The 21,812-nt window shown below is 41.1% G+C and overlaps 1 protein-coding gene across 6 annotated transcripts in view; it reads left to right on the top strand.

Moving 5' to 3' along the window:
* Positions 1 to 20,830, top strand: part of pfkpa (phosphofructokinase, platelet a) — a 28,778-nt gene extending 7,948 nt beyond the window's left edge. The window contains exons 5-23 of one of the 6 annotated variants that reach the window (XM_055881326.1): positions 187 to 352; positions 456 to 500; positions 670 to 778; positions 1,485 to 1,580; positions 2,490 to 2,582; positions 3,271 to 3,396; positions 3,812 to 3,876; positions 4,498 to 4,567; positions 5,002 to 5,148; positions 6,981 to 7,051; positions 9,423 to 9,510; positions 11,889 to 12,041; positions 13,594 to 13,746; positions 14,342 to 14,506; positions 14,871 to 14,932; positions 15,130 to 15,241; positions 15,360 to 15,459; positions 18,131 to 18,236; positions 20,010 to 20,830. In XM_055881326.1, coding sequence (XP_055737301.1) covers positions 187 to 352; positions 456 to 500; positions 670 to 778; positions 1,485 to 1,580; positions 2,490 to 2,582; positions 3,271 to 3,396; positions 3,812 to 3,876; positions 4,498 to 4,567; positions 5,002 to 5,148; positions 6,981 to 7,051; positions 9,423 to 9,510; positions 11,889 to 12,041; positions 13,594 to 13,746; positions 14,342 to 14,506; positions 14,871 to 14,932; positions 15,130 to 15,241; positions 15,360 to 15,459; positions 18,131 to 18,236; positions 20,010 to 20,169 — 2,087 coding nt within the window. In that variant the 3' untranslated portion in view covers positions 20,170 to 20,830. Of the gene's footprint in view, positions 1 to 186; positions 353 to 455; positions 501 to 669; positions 779 to 1,083; positions 1,180 to 1,484; positions 1,581 to 2,489; positions 2,583 to 3,270; positions 3,397 to 3,811; positions 3,877 to 4,497; positions 4,568 to 5,001; positions 5,149 to 6,980; positions 7,052 to 9,422; positions 9,511 to 11,888; positions 12,042 to 13,593; positions 13,747 to 14,341; positions 14,507 to 14,870; positions 14,933 to 15,129; positions 15,242 to 15,359; positions 15,460 to 18,130; positions 18,237 to 20,009 lie in introns of all 6 variants that reach the window. The other 5 variants (XM_055881327.1, XM_055881331.1, XM_055881330.1 and 2 more) reach the window with 5 other exon arrangements.
* The last annotated feature ends 982 nt before the right edge of the window (positions 20,831 to 21,812 follow it).

The raw sequence follows: 21,812 nt of genomic DNA, 5'->3' as shown, positions 1-21,812 counted from the left end.
TGTGTTTGATGTTTCGTATCCTAACTCAGAATGGAGCTCCAATGTCAAGTTAGTCTTTCTGCTTAGAAGTTATGGCTAATCCCACCTCACATTGAAGAGACAGGGATCTTGGAATAAATTGCTTTCTTTTATTTCAATCTTAGTCACAAAAGCATATAATTGCATTGTTCTTAAACTTCGCCACAGGGTTGGTTGATGAAGATGCTGTCCAGAAGTATTCAGCCCTGCACATCGTCGGGATGGTGGGGTCTATCGACAACGACTTCTGTGGCACCGACATGACAATCGGGACGGACTCCGCCCTGCACAGGATCATAGAGGTGGTGGATGCAATCATGACCACCGCACAGAGGTTAGCAATAGTAGCTTTAACAAATGTTGTTTGGGTTTTTACCTTGTCTGTGAACATATGATTCTCTCAAATGTCATCTTCTCACTCGCTATCTCTCTTTCAGCCACCAGAGGACATTTGTGCTGGAGGTCATGGGCAGGCATTGTGGGTAAGACAGGCACAGACTTTTAAACGTATTTAAAAACTGATATGCTAACACACCTTATGTGTGACCTTGTGTGTGAGTTCAGATCCGTCCTGTGGGGTCGACGGGTGCTGTTGTCTGACTTGTGTGTGCGCATGCGTGCGTCTTTGTGTGTCTGCGTGTGCGTCTCCAGATACCTGGCTTTAGTGAGTGCCCTGGCGTGTGGTGCTGACTGGGTGCTGATTCCTGAGATGCCCCCTGAGGACGGCTGGGAGGAGAAGATGTGTCAGAAGCTATCTGCGGTAACGTATTAACTTAGCAATCTTTTAACCTTCACAACACTTCTCACTGTAATAATTAATGCCCGTTCACTATCCAGTTCACTCTGTTTCGTTGTTGTTGTTTATATTGAACAATTTACAATAAATTATTACTTTTAGAATAAAATGAAGTTAGCTTAACCAAGAATGGGAACAAGTTCAGTTCAATGTCACATGAAGCTAACGTTGCGAGACGATCTGATCTGCAGTTATTTGGTAATGTTACAGTCATTTACTCGTGTGTTATTGTGCTGTTTTCTGTTTGGAAATAAAATGTTATGGTCCAGACTCGCTCCAGGGGTTCAAGGTTGAACATAATCATAGTGGCTGAGGGAGCCATTGACAGACATGGGAAAGCTATAACCGGTAGTGTTGTCAAGGACGTGAGTACCGTAGCGTGTTACAGGGCCAAAACCAAAAGTACGTAGGCCCAACAGTGTCAAAATAGTCCACTGGCAAACGAGCAGAGTATTATGTGTCGACACCAAGTTAATAAATGATGTGGTATTAAGGAAATGTTCAAACAAAGCGATTATGAGCATTTTTGGTTAATATGCCGCCAAGAATCAACACTTGCTCTCTGGTCCATGGACAATTTTTTCACTGTCTGGCCCTCCGTCTTTTGCGAGCCCATGCCAAACCTCTGTTTTAGTTTCTGTCATGTGTCTTCCACCCCTCCCTCATATAGAACCGGGCAGGAATGAAAAGGCTGAATATCATAATAGTAGCCGAGGGGGCAATTGATTGTAACAACAAGCCCATAACGACAGACCATGTCAAGGATGTAAGTACAGCAACTCAGACCTATAGCAGACAGCTCCTGCTAGGCCTCTATCGCTACCGTGCTGCCCTTGGTGTGGCTTCACTCGCTGACTGTGCACTCTGGTATGAATGCTCTGACGCGCACACACACACACTCTGTGGTAAGACTGCTTCCTGAGTGGCCTCAAACTGACTTTACAGCTGATAACCTGCTTTTCCCTCTACCATCTTGATATACTGTGTGACAGCTTAGCAGCTACGTTTTATTAACCTACTGTACATGTCTAGCCAGGCCTATGGAACACATTGTAAAGAGGTTTTGTACAAAACACATCAGTACCTCCCCTGTCAAATACACTATAAATGGAAAATAATTGAGTTGCATGGTTAATCATTTCGAAAATGAAGTCCTTTATAATCTAGCACAATATGACCCAGCATATTACCATTTAATTCCAGGCCCTCAGGAGTTGAGGCAAAGCATTTAATCCAGCTTGTGCTTGAATGTCTTATTTATTTATTTGTGTCACATTTTGAAAGTCAACCTTTTTTAAGCTTGGGATCTGTGCGTCTTGTAATGACCCCACAAACATGACTGAGATATGGAGGATGGGTTGCATGTGCATTGTGTTTTCCCTTTGCTCAACTCTTCAGCTTGTGAGAGTATTATGTGTATGTCTAGAATAGTACAAATGTGTATAATATAGAATTAGGTCTAGAATATATTAGGTCAAATAATATCTGATAGTTTACTTGCAGTACGTAAAGATAAAACAATACTTGCTTCAGTATTTAGCCTAGTATTAGAGCTAACATTTGCATGAGTGTTTCGCATGACCATTACTCCTATACCATTACTATAAGACAGACTTTAAAAGAGTGTTGCTAAAACCACCTCAATCTAGCTAAAACATGATTCCTGTTGTCTCAGCTTGTTGTCAGATGCCTGGGGTTTGATACCCGTGTGACAATCCTGGGCCACGTCCAGAGAGGAGGAACCCCCTCTGCCTTCGACCGGATCCTGGTAGGTATTCTGACCGTATTCTGACCACATTCCTGACCGTTTCCCCACATCTACAATAGTGTACTAGCCTGGTCCCAGATATGTTTGTGCTGTTTTGCCAACTCCCATGCTTGGCATGACAAAAGGACTATAAAAGCTGACAGGACAGTACAAACAGATCTGGGACCCGGCTAGTAGTGTACAGCAGTCCCACTCGATTAATCGTGTGGAAGACATGCACTCACTAGGCCTGGGGAGGAAACAACTGCTGCTTTTAAGCTAAGCACATTAACAGATTTGATGACATGGCACAAGTGTTGATGTAGGCCTACTGGTCTATCATAGAGAGTGGGAGAAATCCAGGGCTGACAAGCTCTTCCATTTTGCCTACATCCTCTGAAATACAACAAATGAAAAGAGGAAGCAAGAGAGCATGAAAACAGAGGGAGAGAGAGGGAAAGAGATAATCCCTGTGTGAGCTCAGGCAAAGAAGAAGAGATGTCAGTATATGTTTAATGTGGTCCCGTTTGGCTCAGTTGCTAAGAGCATTACCCTAGCAATGCCAATGCCTTGGGTTGAATTCCAACAGGGATCACATTCTGTACATGTACTAACATGCAGTCAGTGTATTGTACATTGCTCTGGAGAAAAGTTTCTGGCTTTGGCATCTTTCCTATCTTTATTATGTGTGGCTGTGTGTTCACTCCAGGCCAGTCGTATGGGTGTGGAGGCTGTCATTGCCTTGTTGGAGACTACAGCTAATACACCGGCCTGTGTGGTCTCTCTGTGTGGAAACCAGGCGGTGAGACTGCCTCTCATGGAGTGTGTACAGATGGTAGGTAGACAAGAGTACTGTAGCCAGGACAAGGCAGCTTACTACTAGGAACGCACGCACACTCGCGTGCACACGCACACTCACAAACACACATGGAGGAATGAGAGAATTGCCTGATGGGAAATATAAGTGCATAAAGTGGGATCTGGGATGAATGTTGTTTTGTTCTCTGAGCAAGGTGTTTTTTGGTTAATCGTTATCCAAGGCATGTGGCTGCCGGTTGCTACACAGAGCGGCTCTCAATGACTGCACTGCAAACCCTTCTGATCTTACCTAGATACCTACCATTAGATTGCATCGACTTGATGTCCTACCAAGGCAGGAGTCATATACACATTAGAAAAATGTATAAGTCACTCGGAATAAAAGCGTCTGCTGATTAGCATGCAAATATGAATCTGCTTTGGTTCACCAGACTCAAGAGGTGCAGAAAGCCATGGATGAGAAGAAGTTTGAAGAGGCTGTGAAGCTGCGCGGCAGGTACATCACCAACCACTGTATGAAATATTAGGGACAGTGACCCGTTTCTCGTGCTGATGCTAGTAGGCCTCTTGACACGTGACCTACTGGGCCACTGACACACACACACACACACACACACACACACAGAGAGAGCAGCAGCCAGCATGAAAGGACCTGGTCAGGCAGTAAATTAGATCACTATATTACGTCAGGGTCACCCAGTTTGGAATGATTGGAGTTCACTGAGGGACATCCTCTTCACCAGTTAGGACATTGCTTCCCCATTTACAGTATAAAAGTAGGTGGTTAATGTTGAGGAACTTGTTATTTGGGACAGGAGATTTTCCTGACCACCTGATCTGGCTAGGACACACTCTGGACCCTAGTTATAACCTAAAACTACTGCCGGACCTAGAGGTGTTCCTGGTCACGTGGTCATCAATCACTCCTAGCTCCACTTATTAACAGGATGCTAGGATCAATTGAACCGGGCTGTAGGGCTGTAGGGCCCTATTCTATCGTTCATTTTGGTCTCACTTTGTGCTAATGTGCCTAAGTGTATTTGTGTTCCTTTGTATTTGTGTAATTTGTATTGTATCCATATTGTAAGACATCTTTCCCTTTTGTGTCTGATTGCAGGAGTTTTGAAAACAATCTGAGGACTTACAAGCTCCTGGCTCACCGTAAACTAGAATCAGAACTGCCACATGTAAGTCAATCACAGGTCATGAGTCCTGCATTGGTGACAGAAAGTCAACAATGTTTTATGTTTGCTCAAGTTTCCCCTCCCCATATTCCTGTAAAATCTATAACAGGAAGGATGTTTATTTTGCACACGACTTACACTCCCAAGTCCGTTTTCCAGTGTTGAGAATGTTTTTCATCAGTGTTACCTCTTCTAACATGTTTCTAATGTGTCAGCGTGGTCTATCTCTGTCTGAGCTAGCAGGGGGTATGCCTATGGCCTAGCCTTAATATGTGGGCATAGGGCCAGAAAACAATTCTCTCCCTGCCCAGCTCTGTTGCCCCTTTCCGCCTTCCCAACCTAGCTCTGTTACCCCCTGCTTAAAAGTAAAAAAATAAATATATATTTTCGGTTGACAGTTTTGGTAAGGGTGTATCCTGTTCCCCTTTTCTCTGCAGAGTAACTTCAACATTGCTGTGTTGAATGTGGGAGCCCCCGCAGCGGGCATGAACGCTGCTGTCCGCTCTGCCGTCAGGGTGGGCATCTCTGAGGGACACAAGATGTTCGCTGTCAACGATGGCTTCGAGGGATTCTACAAGGGTCAGGTATCACAAACAGACAAAAAAAACGTGTATTCTTATGTTCTTCTAACAATTTCTAACAAATATAATTTGGATTAGAAGATGCCTCACAGACTCAGAGATTCACTTACAATAATGTACTCTAGATTAGATTGACTGCAAACAAACAAGGTTTGCCGTCACAGATTCGCCCATATCTCTGTTATGTAGCGTTTTGATATAAAATGGGCAGATAAAATATGGACATGAATGAAGAAAAAACTAAAAGAGAATAGATGGCTGTCTAGTTGACAGTTGAACAGCCATGTCACCTATAGTCATCCACTGACTCCATGTCGGTTAATGTGGAGGGGACTGATAGAGAGTACAAGCAGTAGGATAATCTGACCAGATTACTGTAAATCAATTACTGTGTCAATGGCGTCACTTCCCCTCCCAGGTAAGAGCAGTACCACTCTGCACCAAAAGGGGGCCACATTACATGGCTGACACGTAATACAAATACTTCACTGGAGAAGGCTTGTTTTGTTATTGTCCCCCTGTGCCATTCGTTTATAAAAGAGGATTCATTCTAATGAAAGACCATGATGTATCTTGTAAATCTAGTTCTACTGGTCTTTCCCTACTGGTACTGAACTAGAAATTCTCAGTCTCAGCTTTAGTTGCATCTAAACTCACTGCAGTAACACGAACAGTTCAGTTCATGGATCTGAAGCACCTGCCCAGTAGTCCCTAGATAGCTGTATTTGACAATAATGACTGGTGAGTTTAGAATCCCCCCCCTAAGTCTCTTAGACAGCTATGCACAGGTTTCTTAGAGAGGGTTATGTGCAGCTACAGTTGAAGTCGGAAGTTTGCATACACTTATGTTGGAGTCATTAAAACTTGTTTTTCAACCACCCCACAAATTTCTTGTTAACAAACTATAGTTTTGGCAAGTCGGTTAGGACATCTACTTTATGCATGACACAAGTCATTTTCCCAACAATTGTTTACAGACAGATTATTTCACTTATAATTCACTGTATCACAATTCCAGTGGGTCATAAATTTACATACACTAAGTTGACTGTGCCTTTGAACAGCTTGGAAAATTCCAGAAAATTATGTCATAGCTTTAGAAGCTTCTGATAGGCTGATTGACATCATTTGACTCAATTGGAGGTGTACCTGTGGATGTATTTCAAGGCCTTCCTTCAAAAAAAATAACATGTTTCAAAAATTCTAAAAATTGGAAAGTGGTGCGTGCATATGTATTCATCCCCTTTGCTATGAAGCCCCTAAATAAGATCTGGTGCAAACAATTACCTTCAAAGTTACATAATTAGTTAAATAAAGTCCATCTGTGTGCAATCTAAGTGTCACATGATCTGTCACATGATCTCAGTATATATACACCTGTTCTGAAAGGCCCCAGAGTCTGCAACACCACTAAGCAAAGAGCACCACCAAGCAAGCGTCACCATGAAGACCAATGAGCTCTTCAAACAGGTCAGGGACAACGTTTTGGAGAAGTACAGATCAGGGTTGGGTTATAAAAAAAATATCAGAAACTTTGAACATCCCACAGACCACCATTACATCCATTATTTGGTGGTAGGCATGTTGTGTAAATCAATACAACAACCCCAAAAATCCATGTTAATTCCAGGTTGTAAGGCAACAGAATAGGAAAAATGCCAAGGGGGTGAATACTTTCGCAAGTAACTGTAAGGGCAATCAATACAAGTTACAGTAGTACAGTACAATATTTTCTCAAGCATTTCGCTACATCCAGCAATACCATCTGCTAAAAGTGGATGTGACCAATAAAATTTGATTTGATTTGTTTTGATTATGTGTTTTTGTCCCTTCAGATAAAAGAGATCAAATGGGCAGATGTCGGGGGATGGACAGGGCAAGGTGGATCTCTGTTGGGAACAAAACGGTAAAGTCTCCATCCCAAATGCAAACTTATTTGATATATTATCACCAACTTGATTATAATATTATAATAGTTTATAATACAGCATTTAGAGAAACTATATAATTTCTTCCGTATAGCCAAATTGCCCCTATCAAGGTGTTTTGGTACTTTCCTTATGCGCTACACTTTTCTGTACGCTTACTATACAGTCAACTCTATCCTGCCCTCTATGCTTAGTGACAATAGCGGTAGGTGGATCATTTGTCCAGATCTGCAATAGGTGAACTAGCAATCATATCACATAGAAAGTCATTCAAATCTGCACAAACGTTCCATATGAATCCACAAGAAAAACATAGAAGAGTAGCTGATAGGCTGCATCATCGCGCGTGAAAGAACAGGAAACACATGAGACACACAGCTCAAAAAGCTCCCGTATTGATCTTGTTTAGGCCATACACATTTCATTTGATATATAACGGATGCCCCATCACATTTCTCAAAATAGTAAAAAAAAAAAAAAAAAAAAGTTATTTGTTTAATTCCTATGAAAGTATTATTTTTTTTAAACAATTCTTTGTTATGAATTGAATGATGTGCAGTTGGGGTTTGGTTATATCCCGTGAATCGAACGATGGGAATCAAAATAATCATTTGTGAATCGCAAACAGTAAAAATTGTTGCTGTAAAACTCATTTTTTATATACTTTAAGTTGATTTAGACATTCTGTTTATCGGACATTGCAAATCAATAGATGCTAGTAGTCAGCCTGTATTGTATTTTTTTTTTGATGACTTGCCTCACTTAAAAAATATACAAATCTGTTATACAGTGAAATAAATGTGTATGGCCTTAGGGACAATATAATTATCCTACCTAGACTAGCCTATAACACTACAATGCAATGAATATTTGTACAATTATTGTTTTGAGTACAATTCTACTCTAGGCTGTAAACTGTAGTGAAAATGTAATTTGAATAATGGCACAAATGCCCTGTTATTTGAATGTTTACTTCCATTAATTCCATTTGGAACAGTTGTGGGTCTACTCTCAACAGATTATTCAGTCTAGAAAGGCACAGTACAGGACAATCTGGCTGTATTTTTACTTCTGATATGGATGCGCTGTCTGTTGCTCATCATCATTCTTCCAAGTTGTCCTGGGGCCACATAGGCCTATGCGCACAGCAGGCCCAGTTATTCAGGAAAGCTTAACAAGCGTTCTGCTTCCTTTCTGATCCGAGCGGCTGTTCCTTGACCTAGAACCTAATGTTTCAATATAGCCTAAATATTTGTAATTTAAAGCTGGCAATGTGTAACTTTTTGGGCGAACCGACCAAATTCCCATAGAAATATGAGTTATATATATGTCATTTGCATTGAAAGCAATTCTAAGAAGCGCTAGGTCTGTTCTATGTGCGCTATTTCTATGCCTCCCGTGTTTAAGTTTAGTTTGTGCGTCTTTTACTTTCGGTTTTGTACACCAGCTTCAAACAGCCAAAAAGACAATATTTTTGGGTTATAGAAAATATATTTCATAGCGATTTAGATGGTACAATGATTATCTACACTATACTTGTTTGTTTTGTCACAAACTGAAATTAGGCGAACTATTACAATTTTAGCAACCAGGAAATGGCTGAGCGATTTCTGCATAGTACATCTTTAACTTTTAAAATGTATTACCTTTTTTTGTGTGGCATAAACGCAACCAGTCACAATATTTTAATCTGATTAGGCTACTTCAGAAGTCTCCTGTAGCCTACCCGCGCACATTCATCCACTCTAATATAAATTCAGCATCCAAACTGCACACCGGCCATTCGATGAATGGAAAGAAACATCTGTTACAAAACACCAGAAAGTTTAATAGCATTCAGAGATTGCCAAGCCTTTGACACTGAGTAGAGAGGGATGTATCTTCTGTAAGTCGAGATTGTCATACTGTGTTTGATTGTGATGTTGAAAATGCAAACCATGATGAAGCGCTCGGAGTCGGTAATCGGAATGCAGTTATGCTTATTGGTTGTGTGTGGTGCATTGGCACAGAAACCTGTTGGTGGAAAATCATTGTATTTATTTTATATAATTATAAATATAGCTTCAAAATGTAGAAAAACTGATTCCCCCTAGCTGATTATTGTCTGCAGCCGGCTCTGATCGTAGTGTAATGAGACGGGCAGGGAAAGTGAACTCAACTGTGGTGGTCAGTGAACCCTCGACCTTCTGGCCCATAACCCAGGGTGGCACCGACTGTGTCTCAAAACCATGCTGAAGTGCAATTATTTTTTAAGGTACACAGGTAGGGTCTCCCCCCCCACCCCGCACACACTAAATGTAAAACTGTCTCTAACTTTTTTTGTTGCTTTATCCTATTTTCTTTTTTCAGAACTCTCCCTGCAAAGCATGTTGAAAAAATTGCTGAGCAGATGCGAGCACATAACATAAATGCATTGTTAGTTATCGGAGGATTCGAGGTATGTTGACGCCTGTTGTTTTTGCTATATAGTAGATATTATTATTTTATGAATTTCTAGCTTTGTGTTAGATTTAATTTTTACAAATGTTTCATGTATTTTACAATATATACAGTACCAGTCAAAGGTTTGGACACACATACTCATTCAAGAGTTTCTTTATTTGTATTATTTTCTACGTTGTAGAATAATAGTGAAGACATCAAAACTATGAAGTAACACATATGGAATCATGTAATAACCAAAAAAGTGTTAAACAAATCAAAATGTATTTTAAATTTGAGATTCTTCAAAGTAGCAACCCTTTGCCTTGATGACAGCTTTGCACACTCTTGGTATTCTCTCAACCAGCTTCATGAGGTAGTCACCTGGAATGCATTTCAATTAACCGATGTGCCTTGTTAAAAGTTAATTTGTGGAATTTCTTTTCTTAATGCGTTTGAGCCAATCAGTTGTTTTGTGACAAGGTAGGGGTGGTATACAGAAGATAGCCCTATTTGGTTTAAGACCAAGTCCATATTATGGCAAGAACAGCTCAAATAAGCAAAGAGAACGACAGTCCATCATTACTTTAAAACATCAAGGTCAGTCAATCCGGAAAATTTCAAGAACTTTTAAAGTTTCTTCAAGTGCAGTTGCAAAAACCATGAAGCGCTATGAGGAAACTGGTTCTCATGAGGACCGCCACAGGAAATGAAGACCCAGAGGACAAGTTTATTAGAGTTTCTAGACATGCACTTCTCAGACACATCTCAGCATCAACTGTTTAGAGGAGACTGCGTGAATCAGGCCTTCATGGTCGAATTGCTGCAAAGAAACCACTACTAAAGGACACCAATACAAAGAAGAGACTTGCTTGGGCCAAGAAACACAAGAAATTGACATTAGACCAGTGGAATTCTGTCCTTTGGTCTGATGAGTCCAAATTGGAGATTTTTGGTTCCAGCCGCGGTGTCTTTGTGAGACGCAGAGTAGGTGAACGGATGATCTCCGCTTGTGTGGTTGCCACCGTGAAGCATGGAGGAGGAGGTGTGATGGTGTGGGGGAGCTTTGCTGGTGACACTGTCAGGGATTTATTTAGAATTCAAGGCACACTTAACCAGCATTGCTACCACAGCATTCTGCAGCGATACGCCATCCCATCTGGTTATCCCATCTGGTTTGTGCTATCATTTGTTTTTCAACAGGACAATGACCCAACACACCTCCAGGCTGTGTAAGGGCTATTTGACCAAGGAGAGATATGGAGTGCTGCATCAGATTACTTGGCCTCCACAATCACCCTACCTAAACCCAATTGAGATGGTTTGGGATAAATTGGATGATAGAGTGGAGGAAAAGCAGCCAACAAGTGCTCAGCATATGTGGAAACTCCTTCAAGACTACTGGAAAAGCATTCATCATGAAGCTGGTTGAGAGAATGCCAAGAGTGCAAAGTTGTCATCAATGCAAAAGGTGACTACTTTGAAAAATATAAAATATATTTCGATTTTTTTGGTTACTACATGATTCCATATGTGTTATTTTGTAGTTTTGATGTCTTCACTATTCTACAACAATGTAGAAAATAATAAAAATAAAGAAAACCCCTTGAATGAGTAGGTGTGTCCAAACTTTTGACTGGTACTGTATATTTCTAATTAAATTCATGATTCAAATGAATCATTCACATGTATTATACTGTAGATGTAAAGTATTAATATGTATATATAACTAATATATAACTTTGTAATGCTTATTGTGTGAGTTCATCATAGAGAACATTGTTGTGTTGATTTTGCCAACCCTTTCCATCAATCTGCTTCTTTGTAGCGTTGGCTCGTACCCACCTGCTTTAATGCATAGCCATGCACATTATTTGGTACTTGTTGTTGCATCAAGTGCATAAGTAAATGAATAATCAGTTCAATTTAAGAATTCGAAAAAACAGTTGGTTCATTGTTCAGTTTTTGATTTCAGTTCAAAACCTAGAATAGATCCTTTAGTTGAGGCATTCAAAACATTAAAATGAATAGTGAACCAACGGTCTGAAACTTAAAAGATAACTGATCATTTGGTCCCAGAAACACAGAATGCACATTAAGTCACACGTCATTTCACGCACACCTGTGCACTAGGCTCACCAGCTTTCTATATATGTGTATGTAAGAGTGTGTTCAATTGAGTTTGTGTGTGTGTGTGCACGTGTATGCACACGTGTGTAGGAACACTGTGTGTTTATGTCTGGAGTGGTACCTGTCTGTTTCACGCTGCTGTCCGTTGTGATAGACTTGGCTCTCCCCTTGGCATCCTTTCATGTCTCCTCCTCCCTGACTGTCAGTCTGCTTTATCAGCACCATCTCGTAACTAAAACCCCTGGCTCTGGCTCTGCCCTGCAGGCCTACCTGGGACTCATGGAATTGTTAGAAGCCCGTGGGAAATATGACGAGTTCTGTGTGCCCATGGTCATGGTGCCAGCCACTGTCTCCAACAATGTGCCGGGTTCAGACCTCAGCATTGGCGCTGACACAGCTCTGAACGCCATCACTGATGTAAGCGAGGCTGGGGAAAAAAGAGATAGCTACACCTACTTCCTGGTAGGCTCAGCTAATCACATAAAGGGGCAACGCTGACCTGGACCAACCCGCTCGGCCTTCCATTTACCAGCATCAGCCAATCAGCTATCATGATCAGCTATCCTGGCCAACATTTGCATTGATACAGTTGACAGGGCAAAAGGTTTTGGACTTGAATAGGAAAATGTTTTATTTTATTTACTGTACTAAATTTGACTAAATGTAACAATTGATTCAATAACACCGTTACTGCAATTAACAACCATGCAGTGAATGTTGGATAAATATTTCCCTCAGTTTATAACTAACAGATAAACATTCATAACACATAGTTTGAATTTGAATAAACTGTATTGATCCCCAGAGAGGAAATTGGATGGCTGGTAAACCAAAGCCGAGTTGTCCCTAGCACTCCCAGGTAAGTGCGTAATGACATGGAGGCATGCTTTGACCGTACCTATGTCGTGGTGGCCACCATGTTTGCTCCAGCCTGCCCCTTGACTGTGTGTGTACCTACCTCATTAACAAAGACCAACGGTCAACAACGTTCAGGCTTTACACTGCTTAGTGTTTAATAGAACGCTCTTTTACCCTCTAAAATGCACAAACTAACACGCTGTAGTTGTTAAGTTGTGGTAGCTAAGTAGTTAGTAGCTGTTGAAGCTCTAGCTGACTGCTAACTGCTAACATCACATTGATACTACGTGTGTGCTATTGCTAAGTTTGCATAAAACATTTTTTTAGAACGATCCCTTAGTAAGTGTTTTGTGTAAAGATTACAGCAAAATGGTAAACGGTTCTTTTTTTTTTTTAGCACACGGTTAAATACTTTAGTGAGTATTCATCCACCAGAATCTAGTGCAGTTCGTTTTTACAAAGGTTCTTGTAAAAGAGTTACTGTACAAGAGTCCTCTTTTTAAAGGATTGTATACAGCAGTTAGGCACAACATCACAAAGTTGTTGCATGCAGTCCAAACAGCATGTTGTGAAACAACAAGGCAGAGGTCCAGTCTGGGCTACAAGTTGACCGACATCTCTTCCTCCTTCATCTCCATCCCCCCTCCGTCATCATCCTCATCCTCTGTTTGCGGACTTGACCAGTGCTTGTCCTGCCACCTGTGTCCCCCGCCTCCAGCCACCGTTCCGATTGGCTGAGGTACAGTAGGCAGTGTCACCAGCTGCATTGAGCAGCGAAACCCAAACAGACCTCTCTCTGCCTCTCCATCAGATGAATCCCTTCTTCTTTCAACCCTCCAACCTCTCCACCCCCTCCTCTCACATCCCTACCTCCTCTCCCAGCTCCTTACCTTAGCCTTTTCCTCCATCCTTCCCTCTCTCTTTCCTCCCTCTGTTCCCCGCCCTCCCCCTCTCTGCCAATGGGAAGCCATAGCTGCTATCACACGGAAAGAGCCCGGAATAGCAGGGTACACTCGATCAGTGTCTCCGAGAGGTGTGTTCGACCGTCTCTCAGTCAGAAGTCTCCCTCCTGGTTGTCTAATGCGTGTTGTACTACTGCCTACTGCTTTAGGCGCTTGAGTGTCTTCTGCAGCTGTATGAGGCTCGGTCCAGCTATGAGGAGTTTTGCATCCCCATGTGTATGCTGCCTGCCACCATTAGTAACAATGTGCCTGGCACTGACCTTAGTATTGGGGCAGACACAGCCCTCAATTCCATCGTGGAGGTAAGGGACAAACCCCCACTAAGATCACACTACTTTGATGACTTATCGATTGAAATCTCTCTTCTAGATGTTTTACCTCTGTTACAAAATATCACAACATTTAGATGTGCAATGTTTAGACAGTATTACACACACTGCATGTAACATGTTTACCACTAAACAGTATATACTTTTTAGCCTTCTGCAGGTCTCCAGTCTTTTGGTGAATAGAACATTTTAGAATGACACGGGCCTATGTGTGCTTAGTATAGCCGTGTCATGGTATCATAACCACTCAATGACCTGCGGCAGTATCAGAATGCTTTATGGTTGTCTGCTATGAGTAGGGCGGAGTAACGCTATGATGAGGCATGTACTATCACGAAGCCTGGGTTGACTTATTCACTTCAGATGTGTAAATACAGCGTGTCGGGAACAATCCAGGAATTCTCAACTTATTATGTATGAACGGAATGAGAAAGAAAGTTAGTTCACATGTTTTTACCACCCTGTGTTGTGGTAGTAGTCTAGCTGGAATGGTGTGTTTGTTCATTTGATCTCCCGACTAATGCTGTCGGCGTCTGTCTAACTCTGTGAGTGTGTTTGTGTGTGTCAGACATGCGACCGCATCAAGCAGTCTGCCAGCGGGACCAAGCGGCGTGTGTTCATCATTGAGACCATGGGAGGGTACTGTGGGTACCTGGCCAGTGTCGGGGGGTTGGCTGCTGGGGCGGACGCTGCCTACATCTACGAAGAACCCTTTGACATCAGGGACCTTCAGGTGAGACAAACGCACACTTTAACAGACAGAAATATATGTGCAAATTAATTCAGAAAAACCTCTCCCAAACCTTCAACTTGAACCCTCATATCAGTCTCATAACCATGACATACTGTAAATGGAATATGTCCTAAGCCGTTATAACAGCTAACGTCAGGTTATGACCATCTGCCTTTGCAGAGACTGTTGTTTAGGTAAGATTCTTAAGCTGCTCTATTTGGCTAGAAGTACAGTATTATAGTAGAGCATGTGTAAGTGGAACAGCATGGATTTGTGCCCAATATAGATCAATGTTTTTTAGGTGCAGTTATGCTTTTTGCTGGTCAAGAGAAGGAACACTGACTCGTAGCATATTTTCTTTCAGTCCAACGTTGAGCATCTGACAGAGAAGATGAAGGGAGCCATTCAAAGAGGATTGGTCCTCAGGTAACGCAGTGCACTAACTCACTGGATGTGTCCCAATATCTCCTTTTCGGTGAAGGCAAGAGAAAAGTGTACACTTTGGGAGAAAGGAGAGATAATTGGGACGTATCCACTCACTCACCGTCTCATTCAATCCCTCCCTCCCTCACTCACTCACTCACTCACTCACTCACTCACTCATTCTCATTTTGGTGTGGCAGAAATGAGAACAGCAACGAGAACTACACGACAGACTTCATCTACCAGCTGTACTCTGAGGAAGGGAGAGGAGTGTTTGACTGCAGGAAGAATGTACTAGGACACATGCAGCAGGTAGGCAACCGTAGAATGCTCTGTGTATTGCGTCCAAAACAGATCCCTATTTCCTATATAGTGCACTACTTTTGAGAAGAGGAGAATATAGTGACAGCTGTTGTGATTGTTTTGAAAGGGAGGGGCACCATCTCCTTTCGACCGCAACTTTGGGACAAAGATCTCAGCCAAAGCCATGCTATGGCTCACCAAGAAAATGAATGAGACCTTCAGACAAGGTACAGTAGTAAAGACTGTAGTCATGCCAGTAGACTCCTAGTCCTCAGAGAAGATTGTGATCGTGATGCAGCACCTTTACCTGGATCTGTCATGGAGTCTTTCAATAACTTTTTGAGTGTTTTAGGTAGAGGTCGACCGATTATGATTTTTCAATGCCGATATCGATACCGATTATTGGAGGCCCAAAAAAGCCGATACCGATTAATCGGACGATTTTTTTATTTGTAATAATGACAATTACAACAATACTGAATGAACACTTATTTTAACTTAATATAATACATCAATAAAATCACTTTAGCCTCAAATAAATAATGAAACATGTTCAATTTAGTTTAAATAATGCAAAAACAAAGTGTTGGAGAAGATAGTAAAAGTGCAATATGTGCCATGTAAGAAAGCTAACGTTTAAGTTCCTTGCTCAGAACATGAGAACATATGAAAGCTGGTGGTTCCTTTTAACAGGAGTCTTCAATATTCCCAGGTAGGAAGTTATAGGTTGTAGTTATTATAGGAATTATAGGACTATTTCTCTCTATACCATTTGTATTTCATTAACCTTTGACTATTGGATGTTCTTATAGGCACTTTAGTATTGCTAGTGTAACAGTATCGCTTCCATCCCTCTCCTCGCTCCTACCTGGGCTCGAACCAGGAACACAACGACAACAGCCACCCTCGAAGCAGCGTTACCCATGCAGAGCAAGGGGAATAACCACTCCAAGTCTCAGAGCGAGTGACGTTTAAAACGCTATTAGCTTGCACCCCGCTAACTAGCTAGCCATTTCACATCGGTTACACCAGCCTAATCTCGGGAGTTGATAGGCTTGAAGCACAGGGAAGAGCTTCTGGCAAAACGCAGGAAAGTGCTGTTTGAAGGAATGCTTACGAGCCTGCTGGTGCCTACCACCGCTCAGTCAGACTGCTCTATCAAATCATAGACTTAGTTATAACATAATAACACATAGAAATACGAGCCTTAGGTCATTAATATGGTAGAATCTGGAACTATCATCTCGAAAACAAGACGTTTATTCTTTCAGTGAAATACGGAACCACTTCAAATTTTATCTAACGGGTGACATCCATAAGTCTAAATATGCCTGTTACATTGCACAACCTTCAATGTTATGTCATAATTACTTAAAATTCTGGCAAATTAGGCAGCCCAAACTGTTGCATATACACTGACTCTGCGTGCAATGAACGCAAGAGAAGTGACACAATTTCACCTGGTTAATATTGCCTGCTAACCTGGATTTCTTTTAGCTAAATATGCAGGTTTAAAAATATATACTTCTGTGTATTGATTTTAGGAAAGGCATTGGTGTTTATGGTTAGGTACACATTGGAGCAACGATACGCACTGTATCGATTATATGCAACGCAGGACACGCTAAATAAACTAGTAATATCATCAACCATGTGTAGTTAACTAGTGATTATGATTGATTGTTTTTTATAAGATAAGTTTAATGCTAGCTAGCAACTTACATTGGCTTCTACCGCATTCGCGTAACAGGCAGGCTCCTCGTGGAGTGCAACGTAATCAGGTGGTTAGAGCGTTGGACTAGTTAACTGTAAGGTTGCAAGATTGAATCCCCCGAGCTGACAAGGTAAAAATCTGTCGTTCTGCCCCTGAACAAGGCAGTTAACCCACCGTTCCTAGGCCGTCATTTAAAATAAGAATGTGTTCTTAACTGACTTGCCTAGTTAAATAAAGATTAAATAAAGGTGTAAAAAAAAAAGGAAAAAAAGAAAGAAAATCGGCCAAATCGGTGTCCAAAAATACTGATTTCCGATTGTTATGAAAACTTGAAATCGGCCCTAATTAATCGTCCATTCCGATTAATCGGTCGACCTCTAGTTTTAGGTAGTTTTGTTCACAATGCATCCATCACACAGCAGATTTCAAATTCCTTCCAGTTTCATTTGCGTAATTGTTATTTCATATAATGTGTAAGGGCTATGTTGAACACTTTGCATGATGAAATTGCAAATAACTATTCCATAACATATGAAAGGGACAATTGCGCTTATACTGCACTATAAGTGCATACCACATCATGTAAATGTTTTAATATTACTTATTTACTAAGTAAATAAACAGTAAAATAAGTACTATACTACGGTAGTTTCTTGATTAAGGCTAACATTAAAACATTACATTCTTCTTTGTTTTTCTGTCTATTTGTTGTGCACATGGATGACATAAGATGAAGGTAAATGACTTTATTAATTGACTCTGGCTCCATGACCATCTATTTCAAGGGATCTAGTTCCATGTCCCTTTACCCATCATGTCCTTGTAGTGTTACGTGTCTCAAATAGAGTTTAGTTGGTGTTTGTAGCAGTGGTCCTGTTAAAGAAAGCTAGAGCAGATATTATATTTTGATATAATATCTGGATCTGTGTACTTTTCTTTGTTCACGGTTTGCTCTTATTCAGCACACTGTTGCAAGACTCCTAGATGGTTCACTCTGTCAAACCTAAATTAGAACAGTATTCCCCTTTCCCATTCAAACATTATCCTAGATCCATGTAGACAATTGTAGGAAGTTGACTTACCAACCATTAACATAATAATTTACTGGAAACTTAGACCATAACCGTGAAGTGGCATATAAACCATGGATGAGTGTGTGACTGCTGACTGTTGTTGTTTTGTAGGGAGAGTGTTTGCCAACACAGAAGACACGTGCTGTCTGTTGGGGATGCGTCGCAGGGCCCTGGTCTTCCAGCCCGTCGTACAGCTGAAGGATGAAACTGACTTTGTGTAGGTCACTGTACAGCACCCTCTGACAGTAACACCTACACCTTAAGTCCCACTTGAAATGTCCCTTATGTGTTTTTACATGAACATCTAAAATAATCAATCCCAGTGTAGTTCTGTAGTTACAGTTCAAGGCGGAAGTTTACATACACTTAGGTTGTAGTCATTGAAACTCGTTTTTCAACCACTCCACAAATGTCTTGTTAACAAACTATAGTTTTGGCAAGTCGGTTAGGACATCTACTTCGTACATGACACAAGTAATTTTTCCAACTATTGTTTGCAGAAAGATTATTTCACCTATAATTCACTGTATCACAATTCCAGTGGGTCAGAAGTTTACATACACTAAGTTGACTGTGCCTTTGAACAGCTTGGAAAATTCCATAAAATTATGTTTTGGCTTTAGAAGCTTCTGATAGGCTAATTGTCATCATTTGAGTCAATTGGAGGTGTACCTGTGGATGTATTTCAAGGCCTTCCCTCAAACTCAGTGCCTCTTTGCGTGACATCATGGGAAAATCAAAAGAAATCAGCCAAGACCTCAGAAAATATTGTAGACCTCCACAAGTCTGGTTCATCCTTGGGAGCAATTTCCGAACGCCTGAAGGTACCACGTTCATCTGTACAAACAATAGTACGCAAGTATAAACACCATGGACCCACACAGCCGTCATACCGTTCAGGAAGGAGACTCGTTCTGTCTCCTAGAGATGAACGTACTTTTCTGTGAAAAGTGCAAATCAATCCCAGAACAGCAGCAAAGAACCTTGTGAAGATGCAGGAGGAAACAGATACAAAAGTATCTATATCCACAGTAAAACAAGTCCTATATCGACATAACTTGAAAGGCCGCTCAGCAAGAAACAAGCCACTGCTCCAAAACCGCCATAAAAAAGCCAGACTACGGTTTGCAACTGCACATGGGGACAAAGATCGTACCTTTTGGAGAAATGTCCTCTGGGCGGATGAAACAAAAATAAAACTGTTTGGCCATAATTACCATTGTTATGTTTGGAGGAAAAAAGGGGAAGCTTGCAAGCCGAAGAACACCATCCCAACCGTGAAGCACGGGGGTGGCAGCATCATGTTGTGAGGGTGCTTTGCTGCAGGAGGAACTGGTGCACTTCACAAAATAGTTGTCATCACGAGGAAGGAAAATGATGTGGATATATTGAAGCAAAATCTCAAGACATCAGTCAGGAAGTTAAAGCTTGCTCACAAATGGGTCTTCCAAATGTACAATGACCCCAAGCATACTTCCAACAAAGGACAACAAAGTCAAGGTATTGGAGTGGCCATCACAAAGCCCTGACCTCAATCCTATAGAAAATGTGTGGGCAGAACTGAAAAAGCGTGTGCGAGCAAGGAGGCCTACAAACCTGACTCAGTTACACCAGCTCTGTCAGGAGAAATGGGCCAAAATTCACCCAACTTATTGTGGGAAGCATGTGGAAGGCTACCCGAAATGTTTGACCCAAGTTAAACAATTTAAAGGCAATGCTACCAAGTACTAATTGAGTGTATGTAAACTTCTGACCCACTGGGCATGTGATGAAATAAATAAAAGCTGAAATAAATAATTCTCTCTACTATTATTCTGACATTTCACATTCTTAAAATAATGTGGTGATCCTAACTGACCTTAGACAGGGAATTTTTACTAGGATTAAATGTCAGGAATTGTGAAAAACTGAGTTTAAATGTATTTGGCTAAGGTGTATGTAAACTTTTGACTTCAGCTGTACAATCTCTCCTCTGTCCATTTCCTTGCAGCCACAGGATCCCTAAGGAACAGTGGTGGCTGAAGCTCCGCCCCCTGATGAAGATCCTGGCCAAGTACAAGACCAGCTATGACGTGTCCGACTCTGGCCAGCTGGAGCACGTGGTCCGCAACATCAGGCCCAAGGAGTCGGACCCCTCCGGTGCCATGTGAGCATCTGTTGTCATAGGTCTGTCTGATTGTCCCCTTTAGAACTGGTCCCCATTGTAAAAGTCCCTCCTTTTTTGTTTTATTTACAAACCGGCGTATACAGTAGGACTAGGAATGTCTGTCTGTCACCATTGAGAGCTCTCCAGCCTAACTCCAGTGCTTCTGTCTGTTTTCACACTGACCCGCCTGCTCCAACAACCCATACCCCCTCAGACCACTGGCAATTTCTATTTCTAACTCAGTCGTCGTGTCTGTCCCTTGCCCTGTCAGTCACTGTGGCTGTGTTGTCAATCAGTGACCCTTTTTGTTGAACTGTACTTTCTCCTTCCTCCTCTGACACCCTGATGTCTGTTCCCAAGACTAACCAGTCTGAGAATATGTAACACCATACGGTAGTTCTGCCAGTGTGAAGTTACTGGCCATATTTACGTACCTGTAAGACTGAATGGAATACAATGCTGATATTGCCTGTGGGTTTCACATCACAAATGTTTTGTTTTTGTTTTAACTTCATGTTAATTTGCTTGAAACATGGATATATTATACAACTACTATTTAGACACTACTTAAAGTAGGAGTCAAATGTAATGCACCATTAATTTAAATGTGTACGGCCAATATTTCCCACACAATAAACATTATTAAACATGAAAATACAAAGAAACTGAAGTCGTTGAATTTATTGTATTAATGGTCACATACTTGTGTATTTACTCAAACATACTAAAAAGTCATTTTAAAAGCCTTATGCAATGGGTTTCATTATACCTTCCTGGGCCTGTATTAATATAGTATCTCAGAGTAGGAGTGCTGATCTAGGATCAGGTTCTCCTTGTTCATGTAATCTATTCATTATTATCTAAAAGACAAAACTGATCCTAGATTAGAACTCCTACTCTGAGACTCTTTATGAATAAGGCCCTGATGATGAATCGGAAAGATCCCATATGCATTAGATGCGTCATTGGTTTTATTTTCTTTGCCACCTGATGGCAGCAAAGTACTGTCTCTGTTCACTATAATATTACCTGCAGTGTAGCCGAGGCTACATTTTCCAACTAGGCGTTTTCCAACAAGCTCCCTACAATTTCTACCTATTCCATTCAGAACCATTTCAGAGCATAGGCTCTTATAAAAAAATATTTTAAAAAAGACATATGGAAGCGTGTGCCTGAATTTGTGTGCCCACATAGCCACCATAATAATTTTTTTTTTTTTATTTAACCTTTATTTATAATGAATTTATCTTTTAATTTAAAGGGAATTTCAATTTCCCTGAGGTGTATTAAATGTGTATACATGTAACAGGGTTAATTTTTTCACACCTAAATGGATTTGCTTTGCTAATCATAAGCAGTTATGTGAGCGTGTATGCAGAGGGCTAAGACCACTGCAAAGTGACAGTCAGCAACACGAAATATGAATTCTACTCATAAAAGTTCCCCATAACCACCATCTTTATTCCCTTGGGAGTCAGCTTTAACTCAAACCAATATGATACATATTAGTATAAGTCACTACAGTATAAATCACTGATGCTTTCTTACAAAAGCGTTCTCTTCTTCATCATCATATTGTTTTCCTCACCTTCAGTGAGCAGGGCTTGGGGTGGAGGGAGGTATTATTCTCCCATTGCTTCTCTGACC

Source organism: Salvelinus fontinalis, chromosome 25 (assembly GCF_029448725.1).
Source record: "Salvelinus fontinalis isolate EN_2023a chromosome 25, ASM2944872v1, whole genome shotgun sequence".
In the NCBI taxonomy this organism is placed as follows: Eukaryota; Metazoa; Chordata; class Actinopteri; order Salmoniformes; family Salmonidae; genus Salvelinus; species Salvelinus fontinalis.
Note: the sequence above shows the minus strand (reverse complement) of the source record. Positions and strands in the feature narration are given on the sequence as shown.